This window comes from Lampetra fluviatilis, chromosome 14 (assembly GCF_964198595.1).
Source record: "Lampetra fluviatilis chromosome 14, kcLamFluv1.1, whole genome shotgun sequence".
Lineage (NCBI taxonomy): Eukaryota > Metazoa > Chordata > Hyperoartia > Petromyzontiformes > Petromyzontidae > Lampetra > Lampetra fluviatilis.
Window position 1 is genome coordinate 9,463,282 of NC_136288.1, and position 17,329 is coordinate 9,480,610.

Sequence of the window (17,329 nt, forward strand, 5' to 3'; positions counted from 1 at the left end):
CCGCCGTTCACCCTGCGACACTCGAGGCCCCCTTGCAGTGTTGCCACGTGCTTACACACATTATTGTTGTCATTTCAGCATCACATAACGAGCAGCAAAACGTGCTTTATCCTTCTCACATCTATAAAGAAATAATTTACGTGCAAATTTGCTTTACTCATTATTTTATCATGAAGATGAGAGCCTCCTTGAACATCTTGAATTTGTTTTTAGATGATGTAAAAAAATACAAAGCATTATTTCGCTTTCTTTGTTTGCAGCCTGCAGTTGAAAATGTATCTTTGAAATGAAATGAGAAACGTCACACATCCTCCAACGGAAATCATACACGTACAATTCCTCCCATTTAATTTGCATAACAAAGATCTGCCATTCAATTATAAAGGAGGTGTTGTGGGTATTGGATGTCTTATGCGAAGGAGGCGGTGAGGAGGGTGTCTCAAATTATGTGCAGGCCTAGGTGGAAAGAACAAGGAGAAAAACAAAGGCTTATTTCATAGAGGAAATACATCTGTTTGGCTCAGATTACCATCATATATTCATGCAAACACCGATGTCAGATATTTTTGGACAGAGTTCAACAGCATTCAGGAATGCAATTTTACAACGTATTATTTTAAAGAAGTAAAAAAAATAGAAATACATTTCACGTGAATGACATGAATGCTGTACGAGGGAAAATTATGGTGTTAGCCGGTGCCTATTTTGGAATGTTAGATATTTTGTACATTCTGAATTTTTATCGCAAAAAAGTGAGCGGTACCTTTGGCCAGACATATAATTGAAAGTTCAATTTTCTCATAAAATCATTGCTCCTTGTCACATGAGCTTGCTGCGCACATTAATTTTCGGTGCAGTAGCGGGTGCGCTGGTTTAGCGCTGCAGTGCTTAGCGGAGGGGTTCTGTGGAAAGGTACACGCATGGTTAATGCATTAGGCAGCACGGTGCCAGCAGACGACGGTGCAGACAATAGGCTCTGACTTAACCTGGTGGCATGCAACAATTTATGCCTCCAGTGATTCGATGAGTTCTCGTGATTTGGGCTCTCTATTTGATTAACAACATTTTTTTTTATTATGTAATGTTTTCAATCTCATTTGTTTTACTTCGTGATCATCTCTCTTGCGTGGTTTGCTCCATCAGCTTTATTGTAAAATTAGAATTTCATTAGCAATGATGTAATGCATGTAATCTTGAATGTTAGAATGAATATTTTTTTCCTGAATAGATGCATCTTTACACGCACACTTGTAGAGAATCTTTAGTGTTCTCACCTGATATGCACGGGGTTTCTCTGATCTGTTTTGGCATCCTCCCACACAAATAACAAAAAGGGGGAATCGGAAAAACTGTCAAAAGCAGAATCTTGCTTACAAACTCATTGAACAATCTGACAACTTGTGGGGAATATATCAAATAATTCCTGAATCATGGGGAACAAAATCAATCCCTGCCTACATCCATTTTGTCTTCCCCTGTACATTAAGCAGTCCTTAACCTCCTTCCGTTCCCCTCTCACAGCCTCACCTCTTCTTTATTGCTCATTCCATTCCTCTTCCATCCCCTCGCCCCTCCACTCCTTCCAATCCCTTCCCTGCCCTTTCTCGACTCCCGTGTGACCTCTGTTGCGGTCACGCATTCGTCAACCCGTGTGCACCCCTGCCATCTGGATCACTCTGTTTCTGCTTTTTAAGCGCCTTGAGTTAAGGCGCTCCGTATATAAAATAAGATTTTGAGCCTCATTTGAGAAAACTGATTATTTCGTTTTACGTAAAATGTATGTCTTTTTTATTTGATCGTTTGAATCAGCAATAAATATCTTGGTTGTGTTTTTTAATTGTCCATAAATACAAGTATAAAAAATATCAAAGGTGCAAATAAGTGATGGAGGAAGAGTCCACGTGAGACTGCGGCACGGGATGCTTCAGCGTGCTCTCTGTCTGTGTGCTGCAAGGATAGCGCTTCTGGCTCCCACACCGATCTGGCAACAATATTCTACCTGGAACCCCTTTACACTTTAAAAACAGTTGTACTGAATTGTTTTACGGTAATTTTTTGTTGGGTATCCTATGATCATATTTTATATAAATAATAATATTCATTTCTGGTCAAATACAGGGTGCTTTAGAAAGATTGACCCGATTTGAAATAGCTATATCTCTGAAATTGGGTCCATCTTTTTCAAACACCCTGTATATACATGCAAATGTGTTTTTTTTTCATGAAGCAAAACTCGAAAGTAATGGCGACATTTGTTTTGGCACACACAGCAAACTTGCCGGACTAAAGACCAAGGATGGTTACAGAGCATTGTCGAGGTATGTTCACTTCGCACGTGCCGTGTCAACAGAACGTATTCATACTAAGCAATTAATCTAAGGTAAGGCCTGGATGTCATTGCTCAGCAAGGCACCGGATACTGGAGTCTCACAGCAAGCTGTGTCACGGAGGATACATGCAGTGCAAATGTGGTTTGCAGTACATTTTTTATTTAGTGTACACAATGTTTGCTTGCAAAGAGAATCCACATCCGCAGCGAATGACACCATTTGCAGGGACTTGATTAACGGTGGTGGAGTAGGTGAGTGCACCGGATGCCTATGGTGCAAAGAGAGCCCACAGGATTAATACTTCACATTATTTATTTGTTTTGTTATTATCTGGCACGGATTAGCAGGGTTGGCTACGTACAGTGCGAAAGAAGCTCGACGTATTACATTCAACTTTATAAACAAAAAAATACGATTCTATTGAGATAATTTTCGGACCCATATGCCTCGGCCACGGAGGGAGGGAGGGTAGGGAGGGGCACGGGGAATGGAGCATTGTGGAGCCATGATCACGGATTCGCTGTGGGGGGGGGGGGGGGTGCGAATCTTGGGCCTGGTGCCATCTTTGGGATGACGAGACCTGGCTCCCAGTTGTCATGGAAACGAGGCATCTGTCCCCACCGTGGCCCACTTTTTCCTACCCGTGCTGCTGCAGTGTTGGTAGGGTGCTCAAGAGCTCATCGATGATAGCGTGCAGGGCATCATTTAGCCAGGCTGACCCGTGGAAACACTCGTGACATCTTCTTGGTTCTTTCGGTAAAGTCACGTAGAAGGGAAGTAATAAAATAATTTACCGAAAGAACCAAGAAGATGAATCCCTGCAGTCACGAAAGCTTTAAATCGAAACTCGTGACATCACCGGTCATTGTTCCATGGACATTCTCACAAGTGTGATGTCACTCAGCCGTCTGACTATGTTGGTTTTGAAAAAAGAATACTCGGAAGAAAGCTTTTTTTTAAATTACACAAAAAATAAATTTACACTAAACTGGCCTGCGGTAACAATAAACTTTGTGTCAAGGAAGATGCAACCCAAAAAATAAGTAGCTCTTATCTTTTTAGATCGAAATCTAATCTGTGTGCCTCAGGCTTTAGAATATGAGTTTGAGCTAGGATGCCATAATGGTGTGCTTGACCGTAACGTTAAGCTTTATGATTTCATTACTGAGGCTTCAAACTCTGTCAACGACAACAGCCGCCGTTCGCCACTAAGTGCTGCTGATGTCACCATGGCGCTTGTGCCAGGCGAAGTGCACGTTGAGGCCACGTAGGGTGTGAAAGGCTCGCTGCTGGCAGCAGGTCACGGGACAGACCCAGGTGTTATGGGATGACTGAGATGACTGGCAGATGCACCAACTGTGCGCCCCACTGTGCAAACTCGCTGCGTTTTAGACGCCCGGCGCTCCGCCCGTTGTTATAAGCGTCGCTCCTCCGCACTCCGCTGTTGGACTGCCCAGTAGCGTTCTTCACGAGCCTCCTTCAGAGGCCGATCTTGACACCGCGTGTGTCAGTTTGGGACGTACAAATTGCAGTTATCGTACACTGCATAGAGGACAACGCCAGCTTTTTTTTAAGGGTTGTGTCATTTCTCCAAAACAAAATGTTTTCTTCAATCGCTTCACAACCACACACCCACCCCTCCAACCTCGCCTACATTGCTGCCCCGTGGGGTCGATGACTGCGCCGCGGTGGGTGAGACGGGGAGGTAGTGGTGGTGTTGGTGAGATGACAGAAGGGCGCAGCAGGGGACTGAGCATCCCAGAGAGCCCACGGTTAGTTTATTGGGCACGGGAACAAGGGGGCCCGGGGTGGATTCCTCGGCCGACTCAGCCTGGCTCTGGTGCAGCTCCACGAGGCAATGGGGTCCCCCCCCCCACCCCACATGCATCAGTGACGGCTGACACAAGCCTCGGTTTGGCCAAGTCTCTACCAGATGACCCCCCCCCTCCCTGGAGAAACATCGGAGGAGACGGGACCGGACGTTGTTTGCCACCCAGGCTTCAAGTAATAGATGACGCCATCATGAACGCGGGTACATTTTAAAAGATCTTAGCAGTCACACGTGCTCCTGCGAGCTTGATGTGTCAACTGGGCAGGATCGCACTGCAACGTGAGTCCTTGCCATGGTCTGCGTTTGCCGTGCTAGCCACGCTGTCACTCCACTGTTCAGGTGAATCCCTGCATTTGTTGTTTTCTGCTGTGAGAACCAGGTCATAGGTACAGCAATGCCGCGGTGATGCGTTACTGAAAAGGTGCGACGACGGATATCGAAACGACGTCAATCAAATCCATTCACGGGGGGTAGTGGTGGGTGGTGGAGGCGAAGGCTGAGAGGCGACGGGTAACGAAAGAGTGTGGGGTTGAGGCGACGCAACATCGGGTAGGGGCCGTCCATAAATGACGTCACGCATCTAGGGGGGAGTGTCAGACATTTGTGACGATGTGTGACGAGGGGGGGGGGGGTTTGAGAAATGTGACGTCACATCAAAATGCGCAACATAAAATAAATATAGACAACACGTTATACTTAATTAAATAGACTTTTTTAATAAATATTTTCTCCTACAACATCAGAGTGCAGCGCCACATTAAATACGCACTACAATGACAATAGTTTAAAGCGATTTGCAGCATATTTTATTTTCAAAATGGAAATATGGTTTTTTGGGGGGGCAGAGCTTTGTGACGTCATATTTGAGGGGGGGGGGTCTGACTTTTTGTGACGCCGTGTGACGAGGGGGGGGTTAAAAGTCGTCCAAAATCGCGTGACGTCATTTATGGACGGCCCCGTAGCGGTGTGGATAATAAAGTGACGACGCGGCTTGCGAAACGACGTACAAGGATGGAGACGTAAATCGAGGCGTTCTTGGAGTGTAGCTGCTGTACAATGGCGGCTCGCTATTCAATCCCAATTTTCTAGATTGTAATTTACCAACGTGCGCGACACACTAGCATAGAAGGATATTTTATGTTTTGTTCTGGCTGTCTTTGCCTAGATTTCAGTTTAACAACAACAACAAAAGCCACGTGATTTTACTCCAGTCTGTGGGTTACGTTACTATCTGTTGTGTTTTACTCCAGAGGGAAGACACTGGGTGAGTTAGCGGTTGCGTTCACCTGTGGAACGGAGTGACTGTGTGCTATTTTTAATTACACTTTTCGCACGAGGGTGTTGTATATGTGTGTGTATTTGTGTATATATGTGTGTGGATGCAGTAGCGGGGAGCGGTAGTGTAGCGATTAGCGCTGCGCTACGAACCCGGCGACCCGAGTTCGATTCTCGCTCAAGGCCAACACCCGTGGCGATTATCTGAACCGGTCCTGCGTCTACCCTAGGTCGACTCAGCCTCAAATGAGTACCTGGTGCAGTGCGTAAAAACATCACCACTGGGGAGAAAAAGGCGGCCGGGCGTGGTGCTGGCCACCCACACCCTCGTGTACCGTTTTGGCCTTCATAGGTGCTCGCAAACAGCACTTGCCCCTACAGTCTGTTACAGGCTGTAAGGGGGATTTTGGTCCTTGTCTTTGGATGCATCACCACCCACTGCTCAAATTCAGGTACTGCACGTTGCAAAATAACATGTTGAGTTCGGGTTTATAATACGACCGGGGAAATAATATCAGCCGAATCTCTTCTGGCCGCTGGCACACCACGTTCAGTATACTTGACTGGAAAATTAATAGTCAGTTGCCACATCCAGTCTTCTAACGACCCGGATAGTGTCCATTGAGAAACGACGTCCTGGTTTTAGCTCCACCTCTGGTAAAACAGACTGAGGACCAAAGACGTGACTGGACTCAATCACAGCTGTGAACTCTGCTCCATTCCACCTGGAATTGTGACACGTGGCGATGCTCATCTACAGGTCTCATGCTCATTTTGTTCGTAATTGTATGTGCCTGACATTAGTTATGTCCTCTGATGGAATGTGATGTAAAGGGGGAATTCGTTGGTGCATGGCAGCTCGGCTTAGATTATGAAACGGACATTTCCACACGTCCAGGCATAGCTGTGCATGGTGTGAGACTGGTTTTAATGTCGTGGCTATGCCAATCCACACTGATACTCATGCCACATTAGTTCCCGTGCTTAGCAAGTACGCACACACGCACACGCGTGGACACTACGGGTTATTGATATTGAGATGTGCGGCTTCTCTTCTTGCTCGTCATGGGTGAAGGGTTCCTCTATTAGAGAAACGTTCAACTCGAGTAAGTGACATCGGTAACACACTGATCGATGGTACATCTGGGAAACAAGTTGGACAAATACAAACTGCGTTTCTCCGTTAGGGGGGGGGAGGCTTGAGCATTGTGAGCGTGGCAACACTGAGTGGCGCCACTAGGTGGCGCCAAGCATACGTCCATGAGACAACAGCGATCTTCCTCCCTCGCACGAGTTCAGGGACAGGTGAACGCGTGGCCTCGTGATTGGCCGTGCTACTTATGGGCGCCACGGCGAGATGTTAACAGGAGGTAATGGAGTAAGGAGGTCATGGGTTCGATCCCGACCCTGACGTCTGCTGTATATTTGGAGTTTGCGTCTCTCTCTCCATGGTCACGTGGATTTTTCTCCGGGTCCTCCGGTTTCTCCCTCCACAATTGGAATGAACACGCGTTTAGAGTATTTGGCTGCTATAAATGTACACGTGATAAGCCACTTCTTTGAGCTATAATTTGTGGCCAGGTCGCTTCTGAAAAAGAACTCTATAGGTCAGTGGGCCTTACCTGGTAAAATGATAGTTTTATAATGACCCTTCTCCCCGGATTATAAGATGCACCCCCCCCCCCTTATTTTAAAGAAAAAGTTGGGGGTGCTGCGTATAACGTGGTAGCTGTGTGTGTGTGTGCCACCAGACTTGCATACATTTATTGACAGCGGCCACAACTTTGAGCTGCGTATTTTTTTTTCTCTGAAAATGTGTATAAATTTGGAGAATACGGTACTGGGGGTTCGTAACACATCCGCATTGTTATAACAAGCATGCGAAGTCTGATGCTGCTCGATTGAATGAGCTGTGTGTTAAGGCTAACAAGTCGTTTTGCGCATATGGGGGGGGGGGGGGGGGCAGCAGTGTAGGAACGTATTGGTGGTACACGGACGGTGCGCGGTATTAAAAAATGAAATTTTTCTCAGTGATTATTTATTTTCCCGCGATTCGCAACCCCGGTCAGAAAATCTTGCATCAAAATCAGTTCTCGTGATGTCAAAGCAGTCAGAAGACGAAGTTCGGTTCAAATGTTGATTTTAGACTGTTTCGTGAAGATCGCGGTGTTATGCTGCATCAGTGTACTACCAATACATCCATTTCTTACATTCTTAGTGGTCGCATTGCCCCATCAGCAACTTAGCACCGTTACACCATGACCTTTTAAAATCACCTCAGTGTAATTTTTGGGAAATTACAAGGGGCACCACGGTGGTGAGATGTTAACTACCTTGCCTGGTATGCAGGAGGTCGTGGGTTCATTCCCGACCCTCACACCTGTATATTTGGAGTTTGCATGTTCTCCCTGCGGTCGCATGGATTTTTCTCGGGGTCCTGCAGTTTTTCTCTCCACATTTAGAAACATGCCTTTAGATTATTTGGCTGCTATAAATGTCCACGTGACAAGCCACTTTGTTGAGCTATGATTTGTGGCCAGGTCGCTTCTGGAAAAGAGCTACACAGCTCAGTGGGCCTTACCTGGTAAAAGAAAAATAACAAACAATGATTATAATTTGTTTTATATTATGCTATAGTCATCTATATTAGCTTAATACATTACTTTTATGAAAACCAATACATGCTGGACAACTATAGCATGTGTACCAGATCATACCAGGGAACAATAGTTTATACTTCACTACAAGTGTGTGTTTTAGCTGTGCATTTTCGGGAATGTATATATTAGTGTATATATAAAACAATGTTCACAGGAGAACTGTACGACCGGTGTTTTCCGTATCATTGAGACAAGGGTCTTCGATAAATCACTAAATGCCTACCTTAGCAAAGGGCCGTACAGATAATTATTAAAGTATTTCTTATAAATTTGTCGTGGATTAAAATAACTATTAAACATGTTTTTCCACAATAGGAATATATTTTTTTCGTCTAATTTAATGTAATTATGATTAAAATTAACGATAGATATATACAGTGTGAGTCATATTGGCATGAATAAACATACACATTGACTAGCTACTACATATACAGTATAATCTTGTTCTTTACACTAAAAAGCTTCAATAATTATAAGTTGTTTCGATATCATAACCATAACTTTATTGTTTAATGATTTGAGATGACAGCAAATTCAAAATAATTTTACACGTATATAAATGTGCCGTCCCGTTGTTCTACACTCGAATTCTTCAGTCAGGTTAATAACGCGACAGGCAAATGGTATTTGGTGTTGGCTGTCATCACGCACAGTTCTAACAAAGCCCAGGCCGCATCGTTGCGTTTGCTTGAATGCGTCGCGGTGTTGGTGTGTGCCGTGTGGCTGCGGTCCTGACTCTGGTGATGCTGATGACCTTGCCCTGTGCCTGATCTCATCCCTCCCCGCCCACCCACCACAGTAAATCTAAGCAGGGCAAGCGCTCCGCCATCAAGGGCTTCAGGTACCACCTCCTCCTTATTGACCTGAGCTGTGTGCTTTGTGAGCCTTGATGCAGCGCTGCAGGAATGGGGGAACAAAACCCCTCTTAATTAGCATGGTTGGTTATGTACGGTGCGAAAGAAGGTAATGGATGCAAAGCGCTGCATTTTAAAAAAACGTTTCAACCTTGCAACAAAAACCTTAGATTAAAAAACAAACGATGAATTACCCCAACAGTTCTTAGCCAGAATGTTGTGTGTTTGCAGTGAGGGAAAAACGTATTTTATCCCCTGCTGATTTTGTACGTTTGCCGACTGACAAAGAAATTATCAATCTATAATTTTAATGGTAGGTTTATTTGAACAGTGAGAGACAGAATACCAACAACAAAATCCAGAAAAACGCATGTCAAAAATTTTATAAATTGATTTGCATTTTAATGAGGGAAATAAGTATTTGACCCCTCTGCAAAACATGATTTAGTACTTGGTGGCAAAACCCTTGTTGGCAATCACAGAGGTCAGACGTTTCTTGTAGTTGGCCACCAGGTTTGCACACATCTCAGGAGGGATTTTGTCCCACTCATTTATGCAGATTTTCTCCAAGTCATCAAGGTTTCGAGGCTGACGTTTGGCAACCATCAGCTCCCTCCACAGATTTCCTATGGGATTAAGGTCTGGAGACTGGCTAGGCCACTCCAGGACCTTAATGTGCTTCTTCTTGAGCCACTCCTTTGTTGCCTTGGCCGTGTGTTTTGGGTCATTGTCATGCTGGAATACCCATCCACGACCCATTTTCAATGCCCTGGCTGAGGGAAGGAGGTTCTCACCCAAGATTTGACGGTACATGGCCCCGTCCATCGTCCCTTTGATGCGGTGAAGTTGTCCTGTCTCCTTCGCAGAAAAACACCCCCAAAGCATAATGTTTCCACCTCCATGTTTGACGGTGGGGATGGTGTTTTTGGGGTTATAGGCAGCATTCCTCATTCTCCAAACACGGCAAGTTGAGTTGATGCCAAAGAGCTCCATTTTGGTCTCATCTGACCACAACACTTTCACCCAGTTGTCCTCTGAATCATTCAGATGTTCATTGGCAAACTTCAGACGGGCATGTATATGTGCTTTCTTGAGCAGGGGGACCTTGCGGGTGCTGCAGAATTTCAGTCCTTCACGGTGTAGTGTGTTACCAACTGATTTATTGGTGACTATGGTCCCAGCTGCCTTGAGATCATTGACAAGATCCTCTCGTGTAGTTCTGGGCTGATTCCTTACCGTTCTCATGATCATTGCAACTCCACGAGGTGAGATCTTGCATGGAGCCCCAGGCCGAGGGAGATTGACAGTTCTTTTGTGTTTCTTCCATTTGCGAATAATCGCACCAACTGTTGTCACCTTCTCACCAAGCTGCTTGGCGATGGTCTTGTAGCCCATTCCAGCCTTGTGTAGGTCTACAATCTTGTCCCTGACATCCTTGGAGAGCTCTTTGGTCTTGGCCATGGTGGAGAGTTTGGAATCTGATTGATTGATTGCTTCTGTGAACAGGTGTCTTTTATACAGGTAACAAGCTGAGATTAGGAGCACTCCTTTTAAGAGTGTGCTCCTAATCTCAGCTCGTTACCTGTATGAAAGACACCTGGGAGCCAGAAATCTTTCTGATTGAGAGGGGGTCAAATACTTATTTCCCTCATTAAAATGTAAATCAATTTATAACATTTTTGACATGCGTTTTTATAGATTTTGTTGTTGTTATCCTGTCTCTTACTGTTCAAATAAACCTACCATTAAAAATATACACTGATCATTTATTTGTCAATGGGCAAACGTACAAAATCAGCAGGGGATCAAATACTTTTTTCCCTCACTGTATATGTTTAACTTTGTTTGCACCGTACGTAACCAACCGTGATACACGGAGGTGCAGGGAAATGTTGTCATCAGGGACGACACCTGGCAATGGGGCAAAACCTATAACAATTTCAGTAAAACAAAAGAGTTCACCTTTTTTGTTCTGTTTTACTCTTCCAAGAAAAGTTCCACCCTGATACCCACTGCAGCATGGAGACACTGACCTGGATAACTTAATTAATCTCCCAAGCCTCAAGGCTACGTTATATACGTTTACATTGGGACGACAAAAATAGAGTTCATAGGCTTTCGAAATAGGGGAGATTATGCAAAATTATGGAAGATAATGTATTCTCCGTAATTGAAACGATAACACACTCGTAAGTTTATCCATGTGGTCTGTCAGCTACCGGGCAGTCGAGTGGGTTGGTTGTTGGAACTCTAGTATACACGTCCGGGTCAGATGTAAACACATGAGGCACAGCGCGTGCATGTGTGTAAATACTGGGGTTGTTAAACTACCGGCAATCTGGTAACCGTTGTTTTTTAATTTACCGGTTCCAGAAGTCAGGAACCAGCAGTCGTTTGCTATGGAATGATAGGAGTGAAATTGGCAGGGGGGGACGTACAAACGACACGGCGTGCGCGAATCTGACTGGCTGTGGCATGCCAGGGGTCGGCAACCAAAATAACAAGAAAAGCTTTTTTTCAGAATTCGGAAAGAAACACAATATTTCAAGAGCCGCAATGCATCTGAATACGAGACGGTTCATAATAAATAACGTCACGAAGCAGTCCTTAAAGAGCCGCATGCGGCTCTGGAGCTGCAGGTTGCCAACCCCTGAGCTACGCCTACCATAACCGAATTGACTTTGTGTGATCCGTCCGTCTTGTAAAAACCTCGAAAAACGGTTGCCAGATTGCCGCACATATGATTCGATTCAGTCTGTCGGTGAGGCAGTTTAAGAATGGGCCAAGGTTTTTTTAACCTAATTTTGCGTCTGTTCACCAATCAATATAATGGGTTAGTCCATTGGCAGATTTTGTGGGGGTGGGGTAAAGCGTGGAGAATGCACACCTCTTCCAACACGTCTGGTCAATATGGCAGAGTACAACAGATATCTTCTAGAGCTGCCTCCAGTGGTAGCCAACTTATTCCAAAGAATTACTGAGTTCAGAGTTCACGAGTCAAGAGCCGCATGGCTCACCAAATAAATGCAACTTGAAACTTGAGTTCCAACCTCATCTCGGCTTTGTCCCTATGTGCCTTGGGGACATCGGGCATCCATGTCGAGATGAAGTCAATTAAAGCGTTGGCACGGTTCACAACAGCCGAGATGTCCGTGGCCTTCAGGAGAGATCTCAAAGAAGCCGCGGTCGCACGAAAGTTATATTGCCATGGGCCATAATGTTAGCCGGCAGCATTTCACTGTGCACATGAATGAGTTGGTATTTTCAGGATAGAATACAGGATAGCCCTGCGGAAATTTGCTACACTTCTAACTTTTAACCATACCCTTGGTGACCTAAATATTACGAAAGCATGTACAGTCTCGGGGAATTTCAAATTTTGCTGAGTCCAATTCTTAGCATTTTGAAAACTAACTTCAGTTTAAGAGTCAGGTGTACGATGGACATATGGTAAATTGCTATCGATGTCTACTGTCATCGAGACATCGTTTCAGGGCAATGTATTTATCCTTTTGTGTAGGGTCAAGTAGAGTAATTATATGACTGCTTCCAAATATTGAGCATTTTAGCCAGTCGGGCTGGGTTAGGAATATTTGGTGCCTCGGGGTGTTTGAATTCAAAGGATAAACAAAATACAACTTATCTTTTGATAGTAACTTACTGTGGCAAAGTACGGTACTGCGTTTCAAATGTTTAAGGTGTTTTTTATGTGTGTGTGTGGATATTTTGTGTAAACTTGCCTTGGATTAGATTTTGTTTTATTATCTTATATGATGGTGTGAATAATTTTAATACTTTACTTTAATAGTTTTTTTCCGCTGGGCTGTCTTCACAGCACGTTCACTCCTTTCCAATGACTGCAACACAAAAGCACCTGCTACATACGTGCATGTGTGAAGCGGTCGCTTGAATATTGCCATCTCTAAAAAGATGCGTACCTGACGTGAGCACTAAACTGAACATTGTGGTGGGGTGGGGGGGCAGATGGCACGATGAGACCTATATAGGCTTCTGCTGGTCACCTCTCTGTGTGCGCAGTCCGCCACAAGTGAGCGCACCTTCTGTTACCGTGCTGCCCAGGGTCACTGCGTCGGTCAATGGACCCACTTGACTCGTGGCTTTGTTTGCAGCAATCAGTTTGTCTTTAACCCTTTGGCTGCAGCAAGGGAACCGAAGGTGCGAAGGCCAAGGATGCGAAAGACAAAGGAGGAAAGCCAGACAAGTACGTTCAGCAGACGCGTGCGTTCAGTTGTTTTTGTTTTGTTTGTGTGTGTGTGTGTACGAGGCGTGCGCGTTTTGCTGCTTGTAAAGGTGCACGCCGCTGCACGTTCGCAATTCCTTAAATCGCAATTGTAAGAGCTTCATTTTGTATAAATAACATGCACACTTAAGCCTTTATGTAAGTCTTGTGATCCTGGTAAACAAGGTGACAGGAGTTCTACATGCCAATATGTTTAACTTGAGCAGCCAATGTTACATGAGACACTGAAATAAAATTAGATTATTGCAACAATTTTGTTTTGCTTTTAGCTTAAATTGACAACCAATGCTTTCAAAGGATGACAAAGCAATGATCAGTTTACATTGAATCATATTTATTTTTACTGCCGTGATAATATATTTTTGTTTAAAAAAAAACCCACGTATTTTATATTTGCAATGAACAGTTTGCCCAATGATAGCTAGCTAACGTAGCCGTCGTGCCGGCGTTATGCTCCTCCCACGAACGTCGCAGGTCGCTAGCCCCCCAGCTTGTCAAGTGGCCTCGTTGATAAGAGCCCCCCCCCCCTCATCCGTAAATAATTCATCGCAACTCGAACGGGGCCAGCGCCGCATCCTTTCAGTGTCACCCGCGCCTGTCAGGGGAAACAATGCTGCCCGGGGACTCAATCTTTTGGGGGATTTTTTTTGTCTGTCGCCCGCTCCACTGCTCCGGGACTGTGCCCCGTTGAAATTTTGCCGCGTTTCACGTTGCAGCCGCACTCATTAAAACATGAAGGAAATGTTACCCCCCCGACCACCCCCACTTCCACCTCCACACCGCCGACTCCCACCTTGCCGGCCGCCCGCTCTCGCCAGCCCCCTCTTCTCGTGGCGGGCCGACGCCACTGCTCCTGCAGGAGCGCCGGCACTCGGCCGAGTCACGTTAACTATTCGCATGCATTACACTTATTGGGCTGTTTGATGAATAAAACAAAATTAGACGCACGCACGCGCTGCGGCCCCCTTTGAATTAAATAACAAAGTCAAGCATGCTTTGGTGAACTATATGTCAGAATAAAACAGTGGTTGTCAGGCTCACCGGTGCTGGCTTTGCGGTGGTGTCAAATGTCCCGGACTGTTCAGCACTCCAGCTTGAGTTTCAGTGCAGGGCTGGCTAAAGACTGATGCCCACGCAATCGTATGCACGCACGCCCGCACGCCCGCCACCGCTTTTACCTTTCATTTGCTGCACAATCGCAGTGAGAAGCGGCGTTTTGAAGGCCATCCTCCAGGGCGTATATGTTAATTTGCAGGGGATTACTTACGCAGGTAACTATTTGCGGCACTGTCATTGTATTTTTTGAATAACTCGTCGTGTGTGCTTTGGAAATCGCGTTGTGCATGCCCGTTTGTTCGTGCGCGTCGAGAGAGTTTTGCAGACACTAATATAATACGTTCTAGATTCATGTGATTTTATTTTCAATTTAACATTTCCAATTCATTGTCTAATAGATCAAACCACATCAAGATAAAGTAGTTGTGTTTTATGTGAAGTACAAATGTTAACAGTAGAAACCTTTGACTCGTCTTTCGTACTCCTGCCTTTAGCAATCGATTACATGGCTTGTTAAGGATTTTATATTTTTAAAAGTGAACAATCATATCGCAACGGTTTGTATTCAGGGCTGGCGTCAAATCAGTCTTTTCTGGAATAAAGCTGGTCAAAACAAAGTCTCCAAAGGACCAGAACTCATCCGCGGGAAACAAGAACTCAAGTGGTAAGAGACGTCGCAGGCGGATTGATAGCCGAACTCGATACGCGACTTTCTTTTCCAGCGCTCTGTGGCTCGGAGCAGGTAAAATGAAGCGCTCTCAGCCACAATTCCGCTCGCTCGGGTGCAACGCCACTGTACAGCAATGCTGAGGAGCTGTCATCAGCAATCATGAGGTGCTGTCATCAGCGATGATGAGGCGCTGTCATCAGCAATAATGAGATACTGTCATCAGCAATGATGAGGCACTGTCATTGCTGGTGAACTATTCAGTAATGTTGCTTCAATGAGAGTGTAAATGGGAATTGGCAGTGCCTTTATGAAGAAATTATGTTGCAAGTGTCATTTCACGTAATTCTTTTGTTTGTTTTCTCGTCGTAAATATAAGCCACTGCTTTTTAGTTTTATATTTACAATGTCAGTTTAACTCATTTCTAAGTTTAATATGACAGGAGTTGAAAAATAAGCTGCAGTGTGCTCCTTCTCAACTGTGGAAGGAACTCATCATTGGTGGACATAGGAGCTGTATAACCATAGAACAACCACTCTTTGACTTCCCGCAAAGTGGTGTTCAGGCTCTGTTGGCTTGACTGCAAGCCAGGCGTTCTGCCAACTGTGCCACCCGACCAGGGACTACTGGACTCGTCTAGTTGATTAAATACAAATTGAGACCGCAAAGTGGTGGCGAATATGTAGAAGCCAGTGATTTGTAGGTAATTTGTGGGGTGGTGGGGGGTGTAAGACTTGATATGTACCCGATATTTTCTGCTGGGCATTTAAATTCCTGCAGGGGGCAGTACAGCACGAGGTTTACCTTCGTCTCTAGAATGATAAATGTTGTGGGTTCATTCTCAAACACACTGGTGAGTGCTGAACTAGTAACGAATGGGCACGTTTAGTTTACCTGACAACCCTCACTAATTTGCCGTGTCGGATTGTGGCGGGGTTTAACGACGCAATTATATTTACGTGATCTAACCCAAAAAAAAACTCTGACGAATAATTATCTTCGTCTGTTAAGAGTTTCAATTCTCCGCCCATTGGCATGGTTTCCTCATAGCTCCCCGCTGTATGCAATACAGCATTACAAACAAAGAGAATCAAGATTTTCTGAGAGAATGTTGATCCGTTTATTATGCACGTTGGTTTTTTGTGATCGTATTGTTATGATACACTGAAGTGTGTTATTCCTTTCATGTTGCATCCTAATTAATGGATGTATAACTCTTCCATCTTGCTTAAGGCATCTATAATCTAATAGACCAGCCTTCATAATCTAAGTTGGGGGGGGGGGGTGAAATTAATGCGTTAATATTATTGTTGCATTTTAATTGTACCCCCAAGTTTTAAATAAGAGTCCTGGAAAATTTACTGCACTTAGTCTCTTACAAAATAAACCTGTCTCAATGAGCCCTCATCTGGTTATGTGTTATCTATCCATGGGGTAAAACCTATTTGTATTTCTTCATCATGTTGTGTGTGTATATATACGATATATGCATGTAGCTGGTGTGAACTAACACGTGTACAAACTGACCCAACAGATGAACCTGCTGTCATAGACACCGACCACAGGCCCAAGTCTGGAAGGGGGAAAGATTTCGATACTATGTCAATGGCCTCCATCACTGCCGTCACCACCAATGTGTCGAACAAACGGTGAGACGCGGCCCGATATGGGGGGGCGAGGGCGCCAGTCACACGGGCATGGGGAGGGCTGCCCACACTTCTTTGGACCCTGAAGGACCCCCCCCCCCTCCCCCACCTTGCATCGTGATCAAGGCCCAGCGCTGTAATCAGGGGTGCAACTACCTATTGCAATTGGGGCTATGCAAGATCCCCCTCCTTTCTCTGTCTTTTTTTCTGAAATTACCGATTGTTTACCTGTATGCAATGCAATGCAGGCTATAACTATATATGTAATTTTAGTTGCACCGTGTATTGGGTTTAGAGGAAGACGGTCTCACAGTAACAGGATTTATTACAAAAGATTTAGAGGTACAATACTCACATTTAAGTTATCGTGCGTCTTGCTTTCATGTCGGCCCATCGGTCTGACATTTCCTCAAAGGGCGTGGATCGTGAAGCTTTCTGCTGTTCTATTGATATGATAGCCAGATGCTTTAATCGGGGTTGGTCCATGGTAGACCGCAGGTAATTTTTTATGAATGTTTTTTTTTATCTAATACATTTTAACATGTTGTTACTTGTTTATCTGTTGATTCTGGGTCCCCTTGTGGCCGACTAGGACCCTATGTGTCGCATAACGCTGCAAACCCCCCCCCCCCCACCTATATTTGCACCTCTGGCTGTTTTACGATAACATCGGACAGCAGACGAAATCAGCGATCAGAGAGATCTGCCCATGGCTAATATCTCCACGATCGGTGATTCTGTCACAGTC

The 17,329-nt window shown here is 44.9% G+C and overlaps 1 protein-coding gene across 2 annotated transcripts in view; it reads left to right on the forward strand.

The window, feature by feature from the left end:
* The window catches only part of LOC144935853 (otoferlin-like), a 102,132-nt gene that overhangs the window by 20,486 nt on the left and 64,317 nt on the right, over positions 1-17,329 (forward strand). For both annotated transcript variants that reach the window (XM_078862671.1, XM_078862672.1), the window contains exons 5-9: positions 2,271-2,318; positions 8,896-8,937; positions 13,113-13,172; positions 14,837-14,931; positions 16,470-16,584. In XM_078862671.1, the coding sequence (XP_078718797.1) occupies positions 2,271-2,318; positions 8,896-8,937; positions 13,113-13,172; positions 14,837-14,931; positions 16,470-16,584 (360 nt within the window). The remainder of the gene's footprint in view (positions 1-2,270; positions 2,319-8,895; positions 8,938-13,112; positions 13,173-14,836; positions 14,932-16,469; positions 16,585-17,329) is intronic.